We start from the raw sequence: 18,104 nt of genomic DNA on the forward strand, positions 1-18,104 counted from the left end.
ATTCCAACTTAAGCATCTGTTTGTAGTTTTTTGGGACTGAAGAACATGGGCTAAAATGAAAGTGAAGGGAAAAAGGTGAACAATTATTGATTATTGTCTTTGTGCTGTGTATTGTGCCTCGGTGTTTATATATTATCATTTAATTCTTACTCTAGTTTGTATAGTAATGTCTCTGTTTTATGAGTGACAAACAGAGGCTTAGAAAAGCAAGTAACTTGCTAATGAAAGGACCAAAGGTATGATTTGGGGCCAAAGCCCATTTTCTTTCTATTGCAGCTTGTCATTTTAAAGATACATAATTTAAATAAGATGCAAGGGGAAACATTCCTAACTAAGATTTCTGAAAAACATTAAAGAGAATAGATTCTTTTTGGGGTATCTTCCTGCTTAAACGTCAAAGTTGGTATTAATGGAGGTAGCATAGTGTGTTTTACAGAACAGCAAATTGAGAATCAAGAGACTTGGATTATAATAATCTGTTCCTATGTGACTTTAGGGAAATAATTTCTCTGGATTTTATTTTTTTCATCTGTAAATGAGAGGATTGGTCTGGATGATCTCAAAAGTTCCTTCTAGCTTTTAGATTTCTTTTTTATTATTATTTTTTTTATTTATTTAAGATGCAGGGTTTTGCTCTGTCACTCAGGCTGAAGTGCAGTGGTGCAGTGATAGTTTACTGCAGGTTTAAACTCCTAGGTTCAAGTGATCCTCCTGCCTCAGGCTCCCAAGTAGCTAGGACTAGGACTACAGGCTTGTGCCACCACACCTAGCTCATTTTTTTTATTTTTTTGTAGAAACAAGGTCTGACTATGTGCCCAGGCTAGTCTCAAACTCCTGGGCTCAAGTGATACTCCTCCCTCAGCCTCCCAAATGCTGGGATTATAGGCATGGGCCACTATGCCTGGTCAAGATTTCTTAATTCTGTATCCTATTACAGTTCTTCAGAACTTTTCATTCCATACACGTTGTATTCTCTTAACTCTTTAAAATTATCCATTTGATTTATTTTAAATTTATTTGATTTATTTTACAACCTTTTGCAGGATAGAAAGTATGATTCCATATCTCTGTAAGATAGAAGGTATTATTCTATAACTTGCCTAGTGACACATACCCAGTAAATAATGGAGCAAGGTTTTAAATCCATGCCTATCTTACCCAAAAGCCCAGTTCTTTGCCTTCACATTGTACTGATTCTTTTACTAAGGAGATTCTTGTGTAAGTATGTCTGATAGTTTATATAGTATAAATACTGGATGAACTTTTTTTTTTTTTTTTTATGAGACAGAGTCTCACTCTGTTGCCCGAGGTGGAGTGCTGTAGTGTCAGCCTAGCTCATAGCAACCTCAAACTCCTGAGCTCAAGCAATACTTTTGCCTCAGCCTCCCGAGTAGCTGGGACTATAGACATGTGCCACCATGCCCGGCTAATTTTTTCTATTTTTTTAGTTGTTTCGACTAATTTCTTTCTATTTATAGTAGAGACCAGGTCTCGCTGTTGGTTAGGCTGGTCTCGAACTGAGCTCAAACAGTCCTCCCGCCTCGGCCTCCCAGAGTGCTTGGATTATAGGCGTGAGCCACCATGCCTGGCCTAGATGAACTTTTAAAAAATAAAATCTACCTGAGTAAACTGAATCTTATTTGTAAAGCCTGTTATAATGAAAAAAAGCTATTTACATATATCACTTGACTGAATATTAAGATACCTACCTAGCACAAGTGCAGGTATAGGCAAAGTGTTTAAATTTTTTTTGCAGGAAATTGGAATGTTCATTTATTTGATGTGTGAGATTAACCTGAGGAAATTAAATGGGTTCTTATGTTTGTTTAACTACTGTTGCAGAATTTTGTTTATTAATGCATACATATAATACTTCCACATATTCTCTCACACAAATATGTATCTCTATCATTAAATTACAGACCCATGAATACACTGATGCTAACAGGCCAGTTCAGTTTTGCTGAAGTTCACTCCTGGGTGGTTTTTTGTCTGCCTGAAGTTCCTGAAAAACCTCCAGTAAAATGTGTGACATTTTACTTTCAGAACACCTTCCTGGATACACAACTTGAAAGTACCTACAGGTAAATCAAACTTATTACTGGTTCATAAGTGTTGTTTTATATAAATGTAGCTTCCAAGTTTTTATTTGTTCTAAGGCAGAAATAATTTGCGAATAATATGATTGGAAACCTATACCGTTCAAGAGAATCTGTTGAAAAACAAGTAGAATTAATAAGTTTAGAAAAGTGATTTGAATAAAGATGAATATGGAAAGATCAATACCTCTCCTAAATTCCCAACAATAACGTTAGAAAATACATTGCTTAAAAAACCCTTTCAGAGTAGCAATAATAACAAAGTAGCCACATAAAATCTGTAAGAATATTCTTAATTTGAAACACGCAGAATTTATGTAAACTATAAAATTTTATTGATATGAAAGATTAAATGGAGTAATCAATAGTCATCAAAATTAAGCCATTGTAAAAGATTGTAAAAGATCAGTGCTACCCAAAATGATTTGAATATTCTAACTCTAATAAAAATTCCAGTTGAATTTCTTTAGGCAAAAATATAAGATAGCTTAGAACACACAGGCTTTTTGAAACTGTCGTAATACAACGTGAAGGTCATTGTATCTTTTACACTCTTTCAAGCTTCTGGTTGCCTTCACCTCCTCTTCCGCTGTCAACCTCTCACTCATCTCTCATAAGCTCAATTTTTTAAAGCAGTGGAGGCTAAAAATTTCCTTCTATTTTTTCTGAATGTGAAATGGCCTACTTCTCGGGCAAGGCTATTATCTCTGCATCTGCTCTTTGAGCTTGGACCCTCTGGCTTCTTCAGGGTTTTTGCATTCTTATTCTTACATCTGTAAGTTTGTTTTTATTTTTGTTTTTGTTTGTTTCTTTGTTTTTGAGACAGAGTCTCCCCAGGCTAGAGTGAGTGCCCTGGTATTAGCCTAGCTCACAGCAACCTCAAACTCCTGGGCTCAAGCAATCCTGCTGCCTCAGCCTCCCAAATAGCTGGGACTATAGGCATGCACCACCATGCCTGGCTAATTTTTTCTATATATATTAGTTGGCCAATTAATTTCTTTCTATTTATAGTAGAGACGGGTTCTCGCTCTTGCTCAGGCTGGTTTTGAACTCCTGACCTCGAGCAATCCACCTGCCTTGGCCTCCCAGAGTGCTAGGATTACAGGAGTGAGCCACCACCCCACCCGGCCTGTAAGTTTGTTTTTGTTTGTTTGCTTGTGTTGTGGGAGAGAGAGCTTCTTATCCTCTCTTTGCCTTTGCCTGCTAAGGATTTTTTCCCTAAGCAGATAAATGAGGTATTCTATCATACTTCCTGCTCCTGCTCCCTAGTTGAGACTTTATCATGCTAAGTTCTAGAAACAGCAGTGAACGCATAATTTTACCTCAGAATTTAGCCTTTTGGGATCAAGAAGTTGTCGGAAATCTAATTGGTTTTAATATCAGTTCTATGTAAGTGTTTCTCTGTACCCTCCAAGGAAGCGTATCTGTGTCTAAACCTGTAATAATTACTCCTGTTTTGAAATACCACAGTGAACCTCACTCACTAATCCTAGCAGACAATTCAACATGGTCCTAGCATATTATATATTTTCATAACAGCATACCTTTGCTCTTCACCATTCTGTGTCTTTAAATTTTTTTCCTTAACAGTCAAAACTCTATTTCTTCTTCAAAGCCCAACTTTATAGTGACATTTTTGAAGCCTTGATTCCTTTCTCTTTTCCCATAGCATTTTATTCTTACCTGTCTTTTGTATTGTTATTTGCTTAAAGTATATAATAATTTTTATGTAGGCTTTTCTCTCTAAGTTAGACTGTATCCTCCTGGGCAGAGTTTATTTTTAATTATCTTCGTATGTATCCTCCAAGGACCTACCATGTACTTTTGCACATAGTAGATGCTCAACAAATGTTTTTTGGGTTCCTGAATGAAATACATGTATATGGAGGTAGTGTAGAAGCATGTGCTCTGGAGGCAGACATACTTAGGTTTAAATCTTGGCTTTGTGACTCACCAGCTATGTGACCTTAGCTGATTACTTAATTCTCTGAGCTTCAGTTTTCTTTTCTGAGGAATGGAAATAATAGCACTTCCTTGAATTGTTGTGATGTTTAAAAGAAGATAAACTATGTGAGTCATTCCATGGTGCCTGACACTGTATAAGTGTTTACTAAATATCATTGTTAAGATTAAAGACTAATAAAAATGTCGTGATTTCTAAAACATAATTAGGATTATGCCCACACCTAGTCAATATCAATGATGTGTGTGTGTGTGTGTGTGTGTGTGTGAAAACAAATGAACAGACAACATTGAATATATGAAAGATGGTATATATTATTTAGGAAACCTAGTCATCATAAAAAGGAAGAAAACAAGCTTAACCAAATAAAAGGAATTTATTGGCTCATATTAAAGTATAGCAGTAATCTGCCTCAGGTACAACTGGATCAAATTAACTGATGTCATCAAGACTTTATCTCTTTCCATTGCTCAGTTCTGCTTTTGTTTTTTCTTCACTTGGTACCATGCAGTTTCTGGAATCTAGCATTATAACTTTTCAGCTGCCATAGAGCTTCTCTTTCCCTCTAGTTTCGATAGCAGTTCCAGGATTTAGTAGTATCGTCAAGCTGTGAATCCCTGTAGTCAGGGATATGGAATATACTGCTAAATGCTTTCTCCTGAAGTCCCAAAAATGAATTGAGGCCACTGCCACTGAAACTATATGGACTGAGAAGGGGGAGGCAGATACAGAGAAGGAATAATTCCCTAAAGAAAAATAAGGGTCCTGTGGCCATAAGCTGTGACATTTGATGCTGGCATGTAGAAACAGCAGATGCCACTCTTTCCGATTTGATATCAGATTTCTTTAAAGAATGAAACATAGGCCAGGTATGGTAGCTCACACCTGTAATCCTAGCATTTTGGGAGGCTGAGGTGGGAGGATCATTTGAGGCCAGGAGTTTGAGACCAGCCTGGGTAAGAAATACTGTGTTTCCCTGAAAATAAGACCTACCCATAAAATAAGCCCTAGCAGGATTTCTAAGCATTTGCGCAATATAAGCCCTACCCCAAAAATGAGACCTAGTGATGGGCGTGGCTATGCAGTGTATCTGCACAACCCAGGCATTTCGGCACGGAGCAGTAAAGAAGATGAGCAGCCCTTCTCATCTGCCCCATGAGAGCTCTATTGCTCAACATGAGAGATTGGGGCCAGTGGTTCTAAAGGAAATAGAATTGCAAGAAATTCAGGATGGGATTTGGGGTTTGGAGAGTTATGATGATGTTCCAGAAGAAGAGGACTTAACTATATTTGAATAAATGTAGATTGTTGTACCGTACTTAAAAAAAATAACACATCCTCTGAAAATAAGCCCTAGGATGTCTTCTTGAGGAAAAATAAATATAAGACCCTGTCTTATTTTCGGGGAAACACAGTAGAAATAGTTATCCAGGCATGGCAGTGTGCACTGTAGTCCCAGATACTTGGGAGGGTGAGATAGGAGGATCACTAGAGCCCAGGAGTTTGAGATTGCAGTGAGCTGTGACGATGCCACTGCATTCCAGCCTGGGTGACAGAGCAAGACCTTTAGAGAATGCAGCATATAGTCATGGTGTAATTTGTGTGATTACACCAAAGAAAAACATACTGTGTATAAGTAAGCAATTCCAAATATATTTTATATATAAGAGGTTAGCTATTGGAAATATTAGTGAAAATGAAAAAAGTTGTTTTAAGTGAAGTACTTACATAAATTGTCATATGTTTAGGAGGCATATATCTAGCATATTTTGTTTAGTTTTACCAGTATGTTCAGAAGTCGAATTCATATAGTAAAGGATTACATGTTTATGCTTCATATTAATGATATATGTATACAGAGAAATCTAAAATCAAATGAAATCTAAACACTAATACACTTAGAAATAAAATATGTATTTACTGGACCACTTCCTTCTATAGCTTTGCTTTTAAAAATATATTAATTTTTTAGAAAAGGAGAAGGAGTTTTTAAATCTGACAACATTTCTACTATATCCATCCTAAAAGATGTGCTTTCTAAAGAAGCTACAAAAAGGAAAATTAACCTCAACATAACATACGGTAAAAATAAAGAAAAATTAATTATTCTTTCTGATTTTTGTTGTTACCATAATAATGTTTGTGATCAAAGTGACTTATCTAATTGTGCCTGGCCAACTCCTTCTAGAGATAAATGAAGTATCAGTCAAACACACTTTAAAGCTAATCCACCCAAAGTTGGAATACCAGTTGCTTTTGGCTAAGAAAGTGCAGTTAATTGATGCTTTAAAAGTAAGTATATATGTTGTGGACTCATGGTCATTATTTTAAGTAATGGAATTTTTAAAATTATGAATAGTTTCGTATTACACTGGATTGAATTTTGAATATTAAAGTGCTTCTATTTTTACTTTTAAATAAGGAATTGCAGGTTCATGAGGGAAATACAGACTTTTTGATACCAGAATATCGCAGTATTCTAGAAGAGGCAGATCATCTACAGGAAGAATACAAAAAGCAACCTGCACATCTTGAAAGACTCTATGGTTAGTGGACTATTCTAGAATACCGTGTCATATTTCTTTTGAACTGACTATTTTCCCAAGGATCATGTGAGAAGCTGGGCAGAAAGAGACAAAAATTATAGCAGTTATGAACCAATGACAACTAGTTTATTGCACAGAATATTTCTATATTTTGTCAAGCTAGTTGAATATTTTTACTTGATAAAATACAAGTAAAAAGAAGTGCACTGTGATGAATTTGTATATTACGAAGAAACCTTGTATAAAATGAATATAACCTAAGAAGCATTAGAATATAGACTATTTCACAGAAATAATTTTTAGGTTTTGTTGCGATTGTGAAATATAAAAATTATTCACATATATAGATTATATATAATCTTTATATTTTTAGGCAAAATTTAATTAAGGATATATAGTATATATGATGAGTAATTACTCATCAAAACTCAGTAATTACTCAGTTCAAAACTCACTTTGGGGACCGGGTGCAGTGGCTCACACCTGTAATCCTAGCACTCTGGGAGGCGGAGGTGGGAGGATCGTTCAAGGTCAGGAGTTCAAAGCCAGCCTGAGCAAGAGCGAGACCCCGTCTCTACTAAAAACAGAAAGAAATTAATTGACCAACTAAAAATATATAGAAAAAAATTAGCTGGGCATGGTGACGCATGCCTATAGTCCCAGCTACTCGGGAGGCTAAAGCAGAAGGATTGCTTGAGTCCAGGAGATTGAGGTTGCTGTGAGCTAAGCTGATGCCACGGCACTCACTCTAGCCTGAGCAACAAAGTGAAACTCTGTCTCAAGAAAAAAAAAAGAAGTAAAACTCACTTTGGTGGAGAAAGGTGTTTCACTAATTGTATTAAAGGAAAGAATGAAGGAGTTTAGCAGAGAGAGAGGGAGGAAGAAAGGAATGAACAGCTTAAGAATAACAATTTTGTTAGCAATCTCTACATAAGACCTATGGTGCATAGCATTTTATACCATCTTCATAATCAGGTGGGATTTTTAATCCTTGTAAGAGGTCTGCAAGGTAGATGGTGTTGTCTTCATTTTTCATATTCTTTAACTGAAATCTTGACTAAAGAAGTTGTTGTCACATAGCTAATTAGTGGCAAAGCCTGCACTAGTGTTCTCGCCCCAAAATGCATGCTTTTTACACTATGCCGAGTCTTCCATAGGCACTATAGAGTCAATTGATCCGTAAGCCTGCTGCTGAATTTCTTATTATATACCTAGAAGCTTTCTTATAAATTGTAGCAGTATCTAATATCTTAAAGTTTACTATATGTAAGTCCATGATCTCTTTTATTTATTTATTTATTTTTTTATTTCGGCATATTATGGGGGTACAGATTTTAAGGTTTCAATAAATGCCCATTTCCCCCCCTCCCCCCACAAGTCTGAGTCTCCATCATGACCATCCCCCAGATGGTGCACATCTCACTCATTATGTATGTATATACCCGTCCCCCTGCCTCCTCCCCCCTGCCCAATATCCTATTACTGTAGTACCCATGATCTCTTTTATTCTTATAACAACCTAAGAGATCAGTGGTGTAGATCCATTAACTCTTACCACTGTATTCCAAAATCCAGAAAGCTTTGAAAACTGAAGCTTTTTTCAAAAATCATTTGGCAGCAAAATCTTGACTTAATCTGAATTAATTTAATGACAAAACCTGACTTAGCCTGATGTGAGGTTATTTATAATCTTTTTTTATTCAATATAGTATATTCATCATATATTTTGTTGCAGAAATATTACTATTTTTTTTTTATTTTTGGATGCTGCTATTCATTCCCTTTGGGTTAATACCATATGTAGCATATTCCTTTCATTATCTTATAAAAATATGGAAAATTCTGAAATACATCTTGCATCAAGGGTTTTGGATAAAGGACTGACAGTTTGAATTATTCCCATTTTACATATGAGAAAACTCAAAGGTGAAATAATCTGCCCAGGTCCTTGAACCCAGGACTGTTTGCCTTCAAGATAAATCCCAAGAATGGTCAACATATAGGTGGAGTATTTTGATTCAGAGAAAGCTGTTAAGAATAGAATCTAACTACATTATGTCAAAATAGTCTGCTTGGTGGGAAAAATAAACCACTCCTAATGATGTTATATATACGGATAGCATTTCAAAAATGGACAGCAGTTGATTGTCTGAATTAATAGCTTGTAACCAGTTGTTAAGAGAGTTATTAGTCAAATGATTTATATCTTGAATTTGCTTTAAAATCCCCCCAAAATGACTATATTTAAAAAACATCAACTCTTTTAGGTTTGTGTGTGTTAAATAGTAGAATTACAGATGCTTAAAATAGATTATTAAGCAATCACTTTAATGAAATACTATGTCATTAAATAGAACTTATCAGTGACAGGAAATTAACATTTTTCTTTATAGGTATGATTACAGACCTTTTCATAGATAAGTTTAAGTTCAAAGGCACCAATGTAAAATCAAAAGTACCTCTTCTACTGGAGATTCTGGACAGTTATGACCAAAATGCATTGATTGCTTTCTTTGATGCAGCATGAAATATAAATAAGGTAAAGTCCCAAAGAAATGATCTTTTTAAATGAAAAATGTTAGAACAGAATTTCAGGCTAACTGTACATACTTTTATTTCAAATACTTTTTAATATAATCTAAAAATATTTGAGATATGACTTTTTAAATAATGTTTCTCTTTCTTTGGACAGATGGAACTGTCTAGAACCAAAGAGGAATTTTATTTTTAAAACACAAGTAGAATGGTTATAAGTAGGATTGTAATGAATTTTTGGCAAGTAGCTGTTTTAATTTTTTAATTGAGAAATAAAATTTGGAAAATAAAAATATATTCAAATGTTTTACAAGGTAAACACATAAATGTGTAAACTTGCTTTACAGGTTTCAAAATGTATCCTTATATATTGCCTTATTTGATCTTCACAATTGTTCTATAAGTTTGTGAAATCATTTAAGAAAACTGATTCTCAGTGAGATTACATGATTAAGAGGATATGCTAGTATTTTATAAAGCAGGGACCAGAACCCAAGTGCTTGGTACCTGGTTTGTGTCCTGGTTACTAAATATGGTCATCAACCAGTGTAAATAACCTACCAATTATTTTTTCTAGCTGTTAAGGTTGATTTGCAACTGATTTCTCTCTTGCTCGGTGTAATGTTTTATGACCCTGCTGTGGTTTTGTGAAATGCTTGACTTGGCTTAGTACTCTAAATTGTGGCCAGGGAAGTAAGTGAAGCTTGCATAGAGTAGGGGGATCTTAATTTGTGCTGTAACCAGTTGAGCTATACAAATGTACTAGATATATGTGAAGGGTACATAAATAGTGATGGCTTCTTAGATTTTTCTGCACTAGTAGCTTCTTTTTTTAAAATATTTAAATTCTTTATTTTCAATTCTTTTTATTTATTTTTTTCATGTAGTTCCAAGGACCATTAGCAACTGCACTAGTATCTTCTAATTCCCTTATCATTTACGAAGGAAAATATGTCTTTAAGGCTACAGAGGTTTTGTTCATAAATTTGAATTAATATATATTCATTTCAAGGGAAAATATTTTAAAATGGCATAAAGATAATGGAAAATAAACTATTCTTTATGTTTTCAGGAGGGCAGACTCACGAATTTTTCAGAAAACAATGCTTCATGATTATATGCCATTATATTTATTATGTGCCAGCCTTGTATAGAAATATAAAAATTTGTTAAAGGCACATATAATTAAGAGAGTTTTATTTTAATAAGGTCATACTGTTTTTATTATATTTAAACATCCTTCATTTCTGAATAGAGCATATAATCGTATCTCAGTCACTAGAATTTCACTGGGTGTTTTTTGTTGGCTTCCACAGCTTGGGAAAAATTAATAATTACTTGAATTTCTTGTAATACTATTTTTTATATATACAACAGTAGTTGGCATCTTAATTGCATCTTCATTAAGAAAAATAAAAAGCATAAGACACAACTTCTGCTTACTGTGAATAAACATCTAAATGGTAAGATAACATTACAGTCTGCCACTTGAGTACTGTATTTCTATGTGAGCATTACCAGGCATCCGCCTAGTGGCTCCGTTTAAAGTCGAGAGAAGCTCGACCCTTGAGTCCCCACTACCCCTCCGCCCAGCGCAGGCGTTTTTCCTCCCGCCCCATTTCGACGTTTCTCCGCCCCGCCCCGCCCCTTCGCCGGGCGGAGGGAACCAGTCCCGCCCCTTCGTGGCCTTCTTTACTTTCCTGCGACCCCGTCGCCTAGAGTGACGTAACGAACCTCGACCGCTGTCATTGGTCCATTTCAATAGTCGCGGGATACTTGAACTGCATGAACAGCGGCCGCTCCGGCGGGCTGCTTGCTACAACTCGGGGGCGTCTTTGGCCCGCCACGCCTGTCCGTGTTTGGCCGTGCCTGCCCGCGCCTTTCACGACCCCATTGGTCTTACGTGGTCCGGAGCCGGGTGAGCAGGCAGGCGGGCAGGCTGGCCTGAGCTGCAGCGGGCAGCTACGGCTGGAGTGTTCCTCGGCTGAGTTGGCGCAACTGGTCGGCGGGCGGGGAGTGCACGCTGCTGCTGCTTGGCGCCGCAGGCTGATCCCGCCGTCCGCCCCCGGGAGCAGTGATGTTGGGCAGCTCTGCGACGGGGCCTGCAGCCCGCGAGGCAGGCTCGGCACTGCTAACATTGCAGCAGACGGCACTCCAGGAGGATCAGGAGAACATCAACCCGGAGAAAGCAGCGCCTACCCAGCAGCCTCGGACCCGGGCCGCGCTGGCTGTACTGAAGGCCGGTAACACGCGGGGTCTAGCGCCACAGCAGAGGCCCAAGACGCGACGGGTAAAAGAATGGGAGATTGTCTATAGGAGGGTGGGCCGAGCGGGAATTGGGCATAGGCTTAGCGGGAAGAGTGGAGTGGTGATAAAGCATCCCCTGGGGTTTTGAGGGGAGGGAGTCTGGAGTTCACCTGGTCCCCAGTTTCCGGTGTATGAAATGCCACAGGAGGAGCTTCTCCTATTATTCTTAGCATCACGACCCCGCCACTGCGTATGCTGCCTGTCTGCTCTCTACTGGGGGCATTTCCCCATAGATAAAGGGATCCAACCAAGCCATAAAATGTGTCGTCTTTGCCAAGCTCAGCGCCCTTCTCTCCACTTATAAACACTAGGCAGTCCTTTAGGACCCGGTTCCTCTTCCTCATCTGTTTAAAAGATCTACTATAGGAAAAGTTATAAACAATACTTTGCTTTTAGTAAATTCCGCCATTTTAACCGGATTTGCTCTGTTGCTCCACCCTGGGGTGAAAGCGGTGAACCAACACTCTTTTGCCAACTCTTTCCTAAACTTGTCATCTATGGGTATGCCGCTCCACCTTTCTTGTGGCCTTGATTGATTGCTTTTACATAATTCCACTTAGTATTATAACCTTTGTGGGAATGCCTGTAACAAACTGGAACATCCTTTCTGTCTTTGCTCAAACTATTCTTTGCCTAGACTGCCTCAGAAAGTTTAATTTTCCTGATAGAGTATTTGGGAGAAAATGCAAAGGCTGAGACTCATAAGGAAAGAAAGCAAAACTCCATTTACAAGGCTCAAAGCCAGTTATCAATTTCTTTTTAGGGTGCACCTCTTAAGGACCTTCCTATAAATGATGATCATGTCACTGTTCCTCCTTGGAAAACAAATAGTAAACAGCCTGCATTCACCATTCATGTGGATGAAGCAGAAGAAACTCAAAAGAGGCCAGCAGAATCGAAGAAAACAGAACATGAAGATGTCCTGGCTTTTAATTCAGCTATTACTTTACCTGCACCACGAAAACCACTGGCACCCCTTGATTATCCAATGGATGGCAGTTTTGGTAAGTTTTAAGAAAGTCTCTATCAAATTAAGGTAGTTATAACTAGATTGGATTGCTGTTATTTTGCGTTTTAAGGTAGTGTCTTACTTGATCATTAGGATGGAGTAAGGTTTAATGTAACAAGGCTTCAAAAGGGTGTGACTTTCCTCAGGTATCACAGCTAACACTTGACCTAGTGAGCTACAAAAGGATCCTAACCTGGGCATGCTGTCAAAATTACATCAATCTAATTAGATTTGGAATACTTTAATCTGATCCCATAAATGTTTGCTTGGTTGGGAGAATAGATTTCAGTTATATTTATAAGACTCACTTCTTCCATACCACTTTAGAATGTGCTATTTGAGAATGCAGTCTTAAATAATGTGATATCTAACATCTCTTCCAGCTTTACAATTGTGTTTCTATAAAACCAGTCTCTGATCATTTGATAGCAGAAAGTGACACTGCCCTCCTGGAAGTCAGTCAATGGTTATACCATGGCTGTTTGCTCTTACCAACATATAAAATAGAGTAGCTATTGTAGATGGCTCTGCCTAAGGTTTGTGCATTTTCTTTACCAAAGGGCTAGAATCACTGGACAGCTCACTAAATCCAATCTCATGTTAGTTTTAGTTATATTGATTGTGAGGCCGGGCGCGGTGGCTCACGCCAGTAATCCTAGCACTCTGGGAGGCCGAGGCGGGCGGATTGCTCAAGGTCAGGAGTTCAAAACCAGCCTGAGCGAGATCCCGTCTCTACCATAAAAATAGAAAGAAATTAATTGGCCAACTAATATATATAATATAAAAATCAGCCGGGCATGGTGGCTCGTGCTTGTAGTCCCAGCTACGCGGGAGGCTGAGGCAGCAGGATCGCTTAAGCCCAGGAGTTTGAGGTTGCTGTGAGCTAGGCTGACACCACGGCACTCACTCTAGCCTAGGCAAGAAAGCAAGACTCTGTCTCAAAAAAAAAAAAAAAAAAAAAGTTATATTGATTGTGGGGGATGAGGGGTAAGGGGAAAGTCCTTTGAAAATAATTTATGTTCTTATTCAAATTTTGCAACAAATTTTTAACCTCAAGATGATCTTTGAAGTGAAAAGAATATTAGATGATATTATTTGCCTCAAGATAATTTATTACAAGAAATGAATCACCTTATAATGTTAATCTGAAGTGACATAACAAACCTAATTTCCTTATTAACACTTATTAATGGAAATCATTTCATTGATTCTAGCTATTGCCTAATTGTGCTTAGACTCTGAGGGTCTGCAATACCTCTTAAAGCAAATCTTAGACATTTTCTTAAAACTTGGATTTAAGTGCTTTATGCTATCAGAACCACCCACCACACCATTTGTTCCTTTTGCTCATGGAAGATGAATAATTTAAGATAACACCCAATCCTTGTTTTCTTGTTAGTGGCCTATCAATATTTTTTCTTATCAAAATCATTCCAAAGCTATGTGCCTAGAGATATAAAAAACAGAGTGAACTATTCTTTGTATTTTGTGATGAGAAACCCTTTTTAGTTGGGTGAAATAAATGCTTTGGTAGTATGAGATTCCTTACATGGGCAGTCATTTTTAGCTATTAAACCAAATAGAAAATTAAGCAATTAATCATATCTTTTTAACTGTCCCAGAATCACCACATACTATGGACATGTCAATTGTATTAGAAGATGAAAAGCCACTGAGCGTTAATGAAGTACCAGACTACCATGAGGATATTCATACATACCTTAGGGAAATGGAGGTAAAGGCTCTTTGTATCCAGTGTATATAATGTATTCATTAAATGTGGCCAAATGAAATTGAGAGGATAATGTTTAAGTTTTTTAACTACTAGTGAATTACTTTAATGCTGTACTTAAGATGCATGCAGCATCTTTGTTAATGATAAAATAACCTAATTGCACTTTTAACACTACTAAATAACTTTTTCAACAGGTTAAGTGTAAACCGAAAGTGGGTTACATGAAGAAACAGCCAGACATCACTAACAGTATGAGGGCTATCCTGGTGGACTGGTTAGTTGAAGTTGGAGAAGAATATAAACTACAGAATGAGACTTTGCATTTGGCTGTGAACTACATTGATAGATTCCTTTCTTCGATGTCTGTGTTAAGAGGAAAGCTTCAGCTTGTGGGCACTGCTGCTATGCTGTTAGCCTCGTAAGTCCACCTTGGTTTGCTCGATTAAAAGTGATCACTACCTTGTGTAGGGAAGAAATTGAGATTAATGGTGATATTACACCAGGCAGAGTCCGTGACTACTTTAAGGATGGTTCGGAAGAGTGGAGCAAGATGAAACTGTGTTCTAATTTAGAACACTAATTTTCCTGATCTGGATTCCAGGGTACCTTTAATGAACATGGAGACTGGCTACACTTTCCATACACTAGGACTGGATTACAAGTTTTAAAAAGCATAGTTCCTGACCGGGCGTGGTGGCTCACGCCTGTAATCCTAGCACTCTGGGATGCCTGAGGCGGTGGCTCACGCCTATAATCCTAGCACTCTGGGATGCCTAGGCTGGGGGATTGCTCAAGGTCAGGAGTTCGAAACCAGCCTGAGCAAGAGCAAGACCCCGTCTCTACTATAAATACAAAGAAATTGGCCAACTAAAAATACATAGAAAAAATTAGCTGGGCATGGGGCACATACCTGTAGTCCCAACTACACTTGAGCCCAGGAGTTTAAGGTTGCTGTGAGCTAGGCTAACGCCATGGCACTCTAGCCCAGAGAACAGAGTGAGACTCTGTCTCAAAAAAAAGAAAAAGAAAAAATAGTTCCTTCTGTAATAATGCTTTCTGGGATATAAGCAGTGTCTTGTCTTCTCTCAATTAAGACATGAAAACTAAACGTTAAAGTGAAAACATAGTGTTTACTTTCCTAAGACTTGTATTTCCTAAATTTCTAGTTGCATGGTGAATGCTGGCATTGCCCCCATCTTGGGAAATCTCATGCATTTCATTTATTTCCTTTGCATGGGGAGAAATCTCAACAGTCCTTTATCAATTTGGGCCTTTTAATTAGCAGTTAGCTACCCAGTCCTGCTGGAAATGATGATCAAGTGCCTGTGGAAGTGCAGTTGGTAGAGTGTGAGGTTTTGGGTTCATTCCGTATATTCTGCTAATGGGATTTCAGAATTGGGATAAAGCTTCTCTTGACTGATTACTTAAAACTTTTTTCATTGTAGAAAGTTTGAAGAAATATACCCCCCAGAAGTAGCAGAGTTTGTGTACATTACAGATGATACCTATACCAAGAAACAAGTTCTGAGAATGGAGCACCTAGTTTTGAAAGTCCTTTCTTTTGACTTAGCTGCACCAACAGTAAATCAGTTTCTTACCCAATACTTTTTGCATCTGCAGCCTGCAAACTGCAAAGTTGAAAGTTTAGCAATGGTAAGTTACTTTCATTTTGTTGGATGGAGATTCTTAGGTAATACTAGTTTCATTGTACAGCTTTGGTCAAGAGATTTAGTGTTCTGGGAAGAGATTAATGCTATACTATTAATAAAAAGCCTACCACTGGCAAAAGATAGTATCCGGAAAGCACTAGGAGTTAGTGGTATGAATGAGGATGAAGATTTGGGAGATGGTAGTCAGAAGAGTGGTTTTTAAAAAGTTATTAAAGGAGGGGAAAATACAAGATAGGAATGGTCCAAAACACTGATAATATATGTTTAATGATGAGGCTGTGGAATATTTTTTCTAGAGTTGCTACAGAGCCAATTACAAAGATAAAAAAAAAATAGGTCAGAAGGCAAGGATTTGAGGTTTGAATTCTAAAGCTCTAAAGTAGTTTCCATTCCAGTTTTTAGGAGAATTAAGCTTGATAGATGCTGACCCATACCTAAAGTATTTGCCATCAGTTATTGCTGGAGCAGCCTTTCATTTAGCACTCTACACAATCACGGGACAAAGCTGGGTATGTATTACATCGTCTTCACATATTTACCTTGTGACTGAAATGCTTGTGCCAGATAAGTTGAATAATTGTCCTATAGAACTGATGGTTGTCTAGATGTTCTTACTTGGAAAAACTGGTCAAATATATATGGTTGACCCTTGAACATCACAGGTTTGAACTGCAAAGGTCCACTTATCCACAGATTTTTTTTCAACCAGACATGGATTGAATACATATTTTTGAGATGCGAAACCTGTGTACATGGAGGGCCAACTTTTCATATATGCAGGTTCCACGGGGACAACTGAAGGACTTGGGTATACACTGAAGGTTCTGGAACCAATCCCCTAAGTGTATTGTTTAAGGCATCTTACCTGTTGAATAGCATGTGCTTGTACAGTAAGCTCAGTTATAACTTGGATTTGAAAGGTGCACTTAAAGAACTCAGGCCATCTGACCTGCTGCTTACAGGGAAAAGTAGTAAAAATGTATCAAAGTTATTAGCATAAATGAGATGGAATAGTGACCCAGGGAACTAGATTTGTTAGTTGGAGGTGTTAAAGATTATTACTGAAATTTAACATAAGTTAAGCTTAATGCCAGCTATTATTGTGTCTGTTACAAAAACAAAATTCAGTGGTTCTTTACTCCCTTCTCTGTAGCCTGAATCATTAGTACAGAAGACTGGATATACTCTGGAAAGTCTTAAGCCTTGTCTCATGGACCTTCACCTGACCTACCTCAAAGCACCACAGCATGCACAACAGTCAATAAGAGAAAAGTATAAAAATTCAAAGTAAGAGTTAACTTGGATATTGAAGAAACTTGCTTTTTCAGATTATTATTCAGGGATGTTTGACATTTTAACTTTATTAAAGGATTGACTAATCTGCCACAGCCTCCTTGAGAAGCTGTTCTCTTAACAGGTCCTTTGTTTGGAGATAGCTGTAGTTAGTGCTTTCTGCTCTGCATGGGGGGCGGGGGGAGGATGGGTGACATGAATGCATGTTTTGGGGACCAGACAGTGTTTCTGAAACCATCAACTAAATCAGATAGAAACAACATTTTTGATTTCCCCATTCGTGTATTATCCTATGATCTTCCAGTGAATATTGCTAAAAATGTTTTTTTGTCTTTTTACAGGTATCATGGTGTTTCTCTCCTCAATCCACCAGAGACACTAAATCTGTAACAGTGAAAAGACTGCCTTTGTTTTCTAAGATGTAAATCACTCAAAGTATATGGTGTACAGTTTTTATCTTTGGTTTTAATTTTACAATCATTTCTGAATACAGAAGTTACGGCCAAGTACAAATTATGGTATCTATTACTTTTTAAATGGTTTTAATTTGTGTATCTTTTGTACATGTATCTTAGATATTTGGCTAATTTTAAGTGATTTTGTTAAAAGTATTAATGATGCCAGCTGTCAAGATAATAAGAATTAATAAATTGATTTGGAAAACTTTGTTTTGCAAGTCACATTTAATTTGAGGTAAAAAATTTTGACTTCAGGATTTCACTTTTAAAAGTTAACTCGGGTTTACTGTATAATATGGAGTGGAAAGCCTTCCCCTAAAATTAGCTTTAGGAAAACAGACACTCAAATTTTGGCATTCATTTTTCTAAGCAACTGGACATTTTGCTGACTTGGGTATATCAGTACAGTAAAGATTCTGAGACTCTCTCAGCTCTTTGTACACACTGCAGCAGCTTACAAAAATGCTTGTTTTTTCATTCATTTCTCAT

General features: G+C 37.4%; 2 protein-coding genes across 5 annotated transcripts in view; both read left to right on the forward strand.

The window, feature by feature from the left end:
• Nucleotides 1–10,580, forward strand: part of BBS7 (Bardet-Biedl syndrome 7) — a 49,805-nt gene extending 39,225 nt beyond the window's left edge. The window contains exons 13-17 of one of the 3 annotated variants that reach the window (XM_076010641.1): nucleotides 1,923–2,084; nucleotides 6,035–6,144; nucleotides 6,251–6,354; nucleotides 6,485–6,608; nucleotides 9,002–10,580. In XM_076010641.1, coding sequence (XP_075866756.1) covers nucleotides 1,923–2,084; nucleotides 6,035–6,144; nucleotides 6,251–6,354; nucleotides 6,485–6,608; nucleotides 9,002–9,135 — 634 coding nt within the window. In that variant the 3' untranslated portion in view covers nucleotides 9,136–10,580. The remainder of the gene's footprint in view (nucleotides 1–1,922; nucleotides 2,085–6,034; nucleotides 6,145–6,250; nucleotides 6,355–6,484; nucleotides 6,609–9,001) is intronic. The other 2 variants (XM_012784207.3, XM_012784204.3) reach the window with 2 other exon arrangements.
• A 331-nt stretch (nucleotides 10,581–10,911) lies between these two features.
• On the forward strand, nucleotides 10,912–17,823 carry CCNA2 (cyclin A2). 2 transcript variants are annotated; one of them, XM_012784210.2, is made up of 8 exons: nucleotides 10,914–11,433; nucleotides 12,214–12,454; nucleotides 14,082–14,194; nucleotides 14,389–14,612; nucleotides 15,640–15,847; nucleotides 16,260–16,373; nucleotides 17,018–17,151; nucleotides 17,499–17,823. In XM_012784210.2, exons 1-8 carry the CDS (start codon nucleotides 11,221–11,223, stop codon nucleotides 17,545–17,547), a joined length of 1,296 nt encoding a protein of 431 aa, XP_012639664.1. In that variant the 5' UTR covers nucleotides 10,914–11,220; the 3' UTR covers nucleotides 17,548–17,823. The 2 variants fall into 2 exon arrangements, with proteins under 2 accessions (XP_075866758.1, XP_012639664.1); XM_076010643.1 differs by lacking the exon at nucleotides 16,260–16,373 and having other exon boundaries at nucleotides 10,912–11,433.
• The last annotated feature ends 281 nt before the right edge of the window (nucleotides 17,824–18,104 follow it).

The sequence above is a fragment of the Microcebus murinus genome, chromosome 15 (assembly GCF_040939455.1).
Source record: "Microcebus murinus isolate Inina chromosome 15, M.murinus_Inina_mat1.0, whole genome shotgun sequence".
Classification (NCBI taxonomy): Eukaryota; Metazoa; Chordata; class Mammalia; order Primates; family Cheirogaleidae; genus Microcebus; species Microcebus murinus.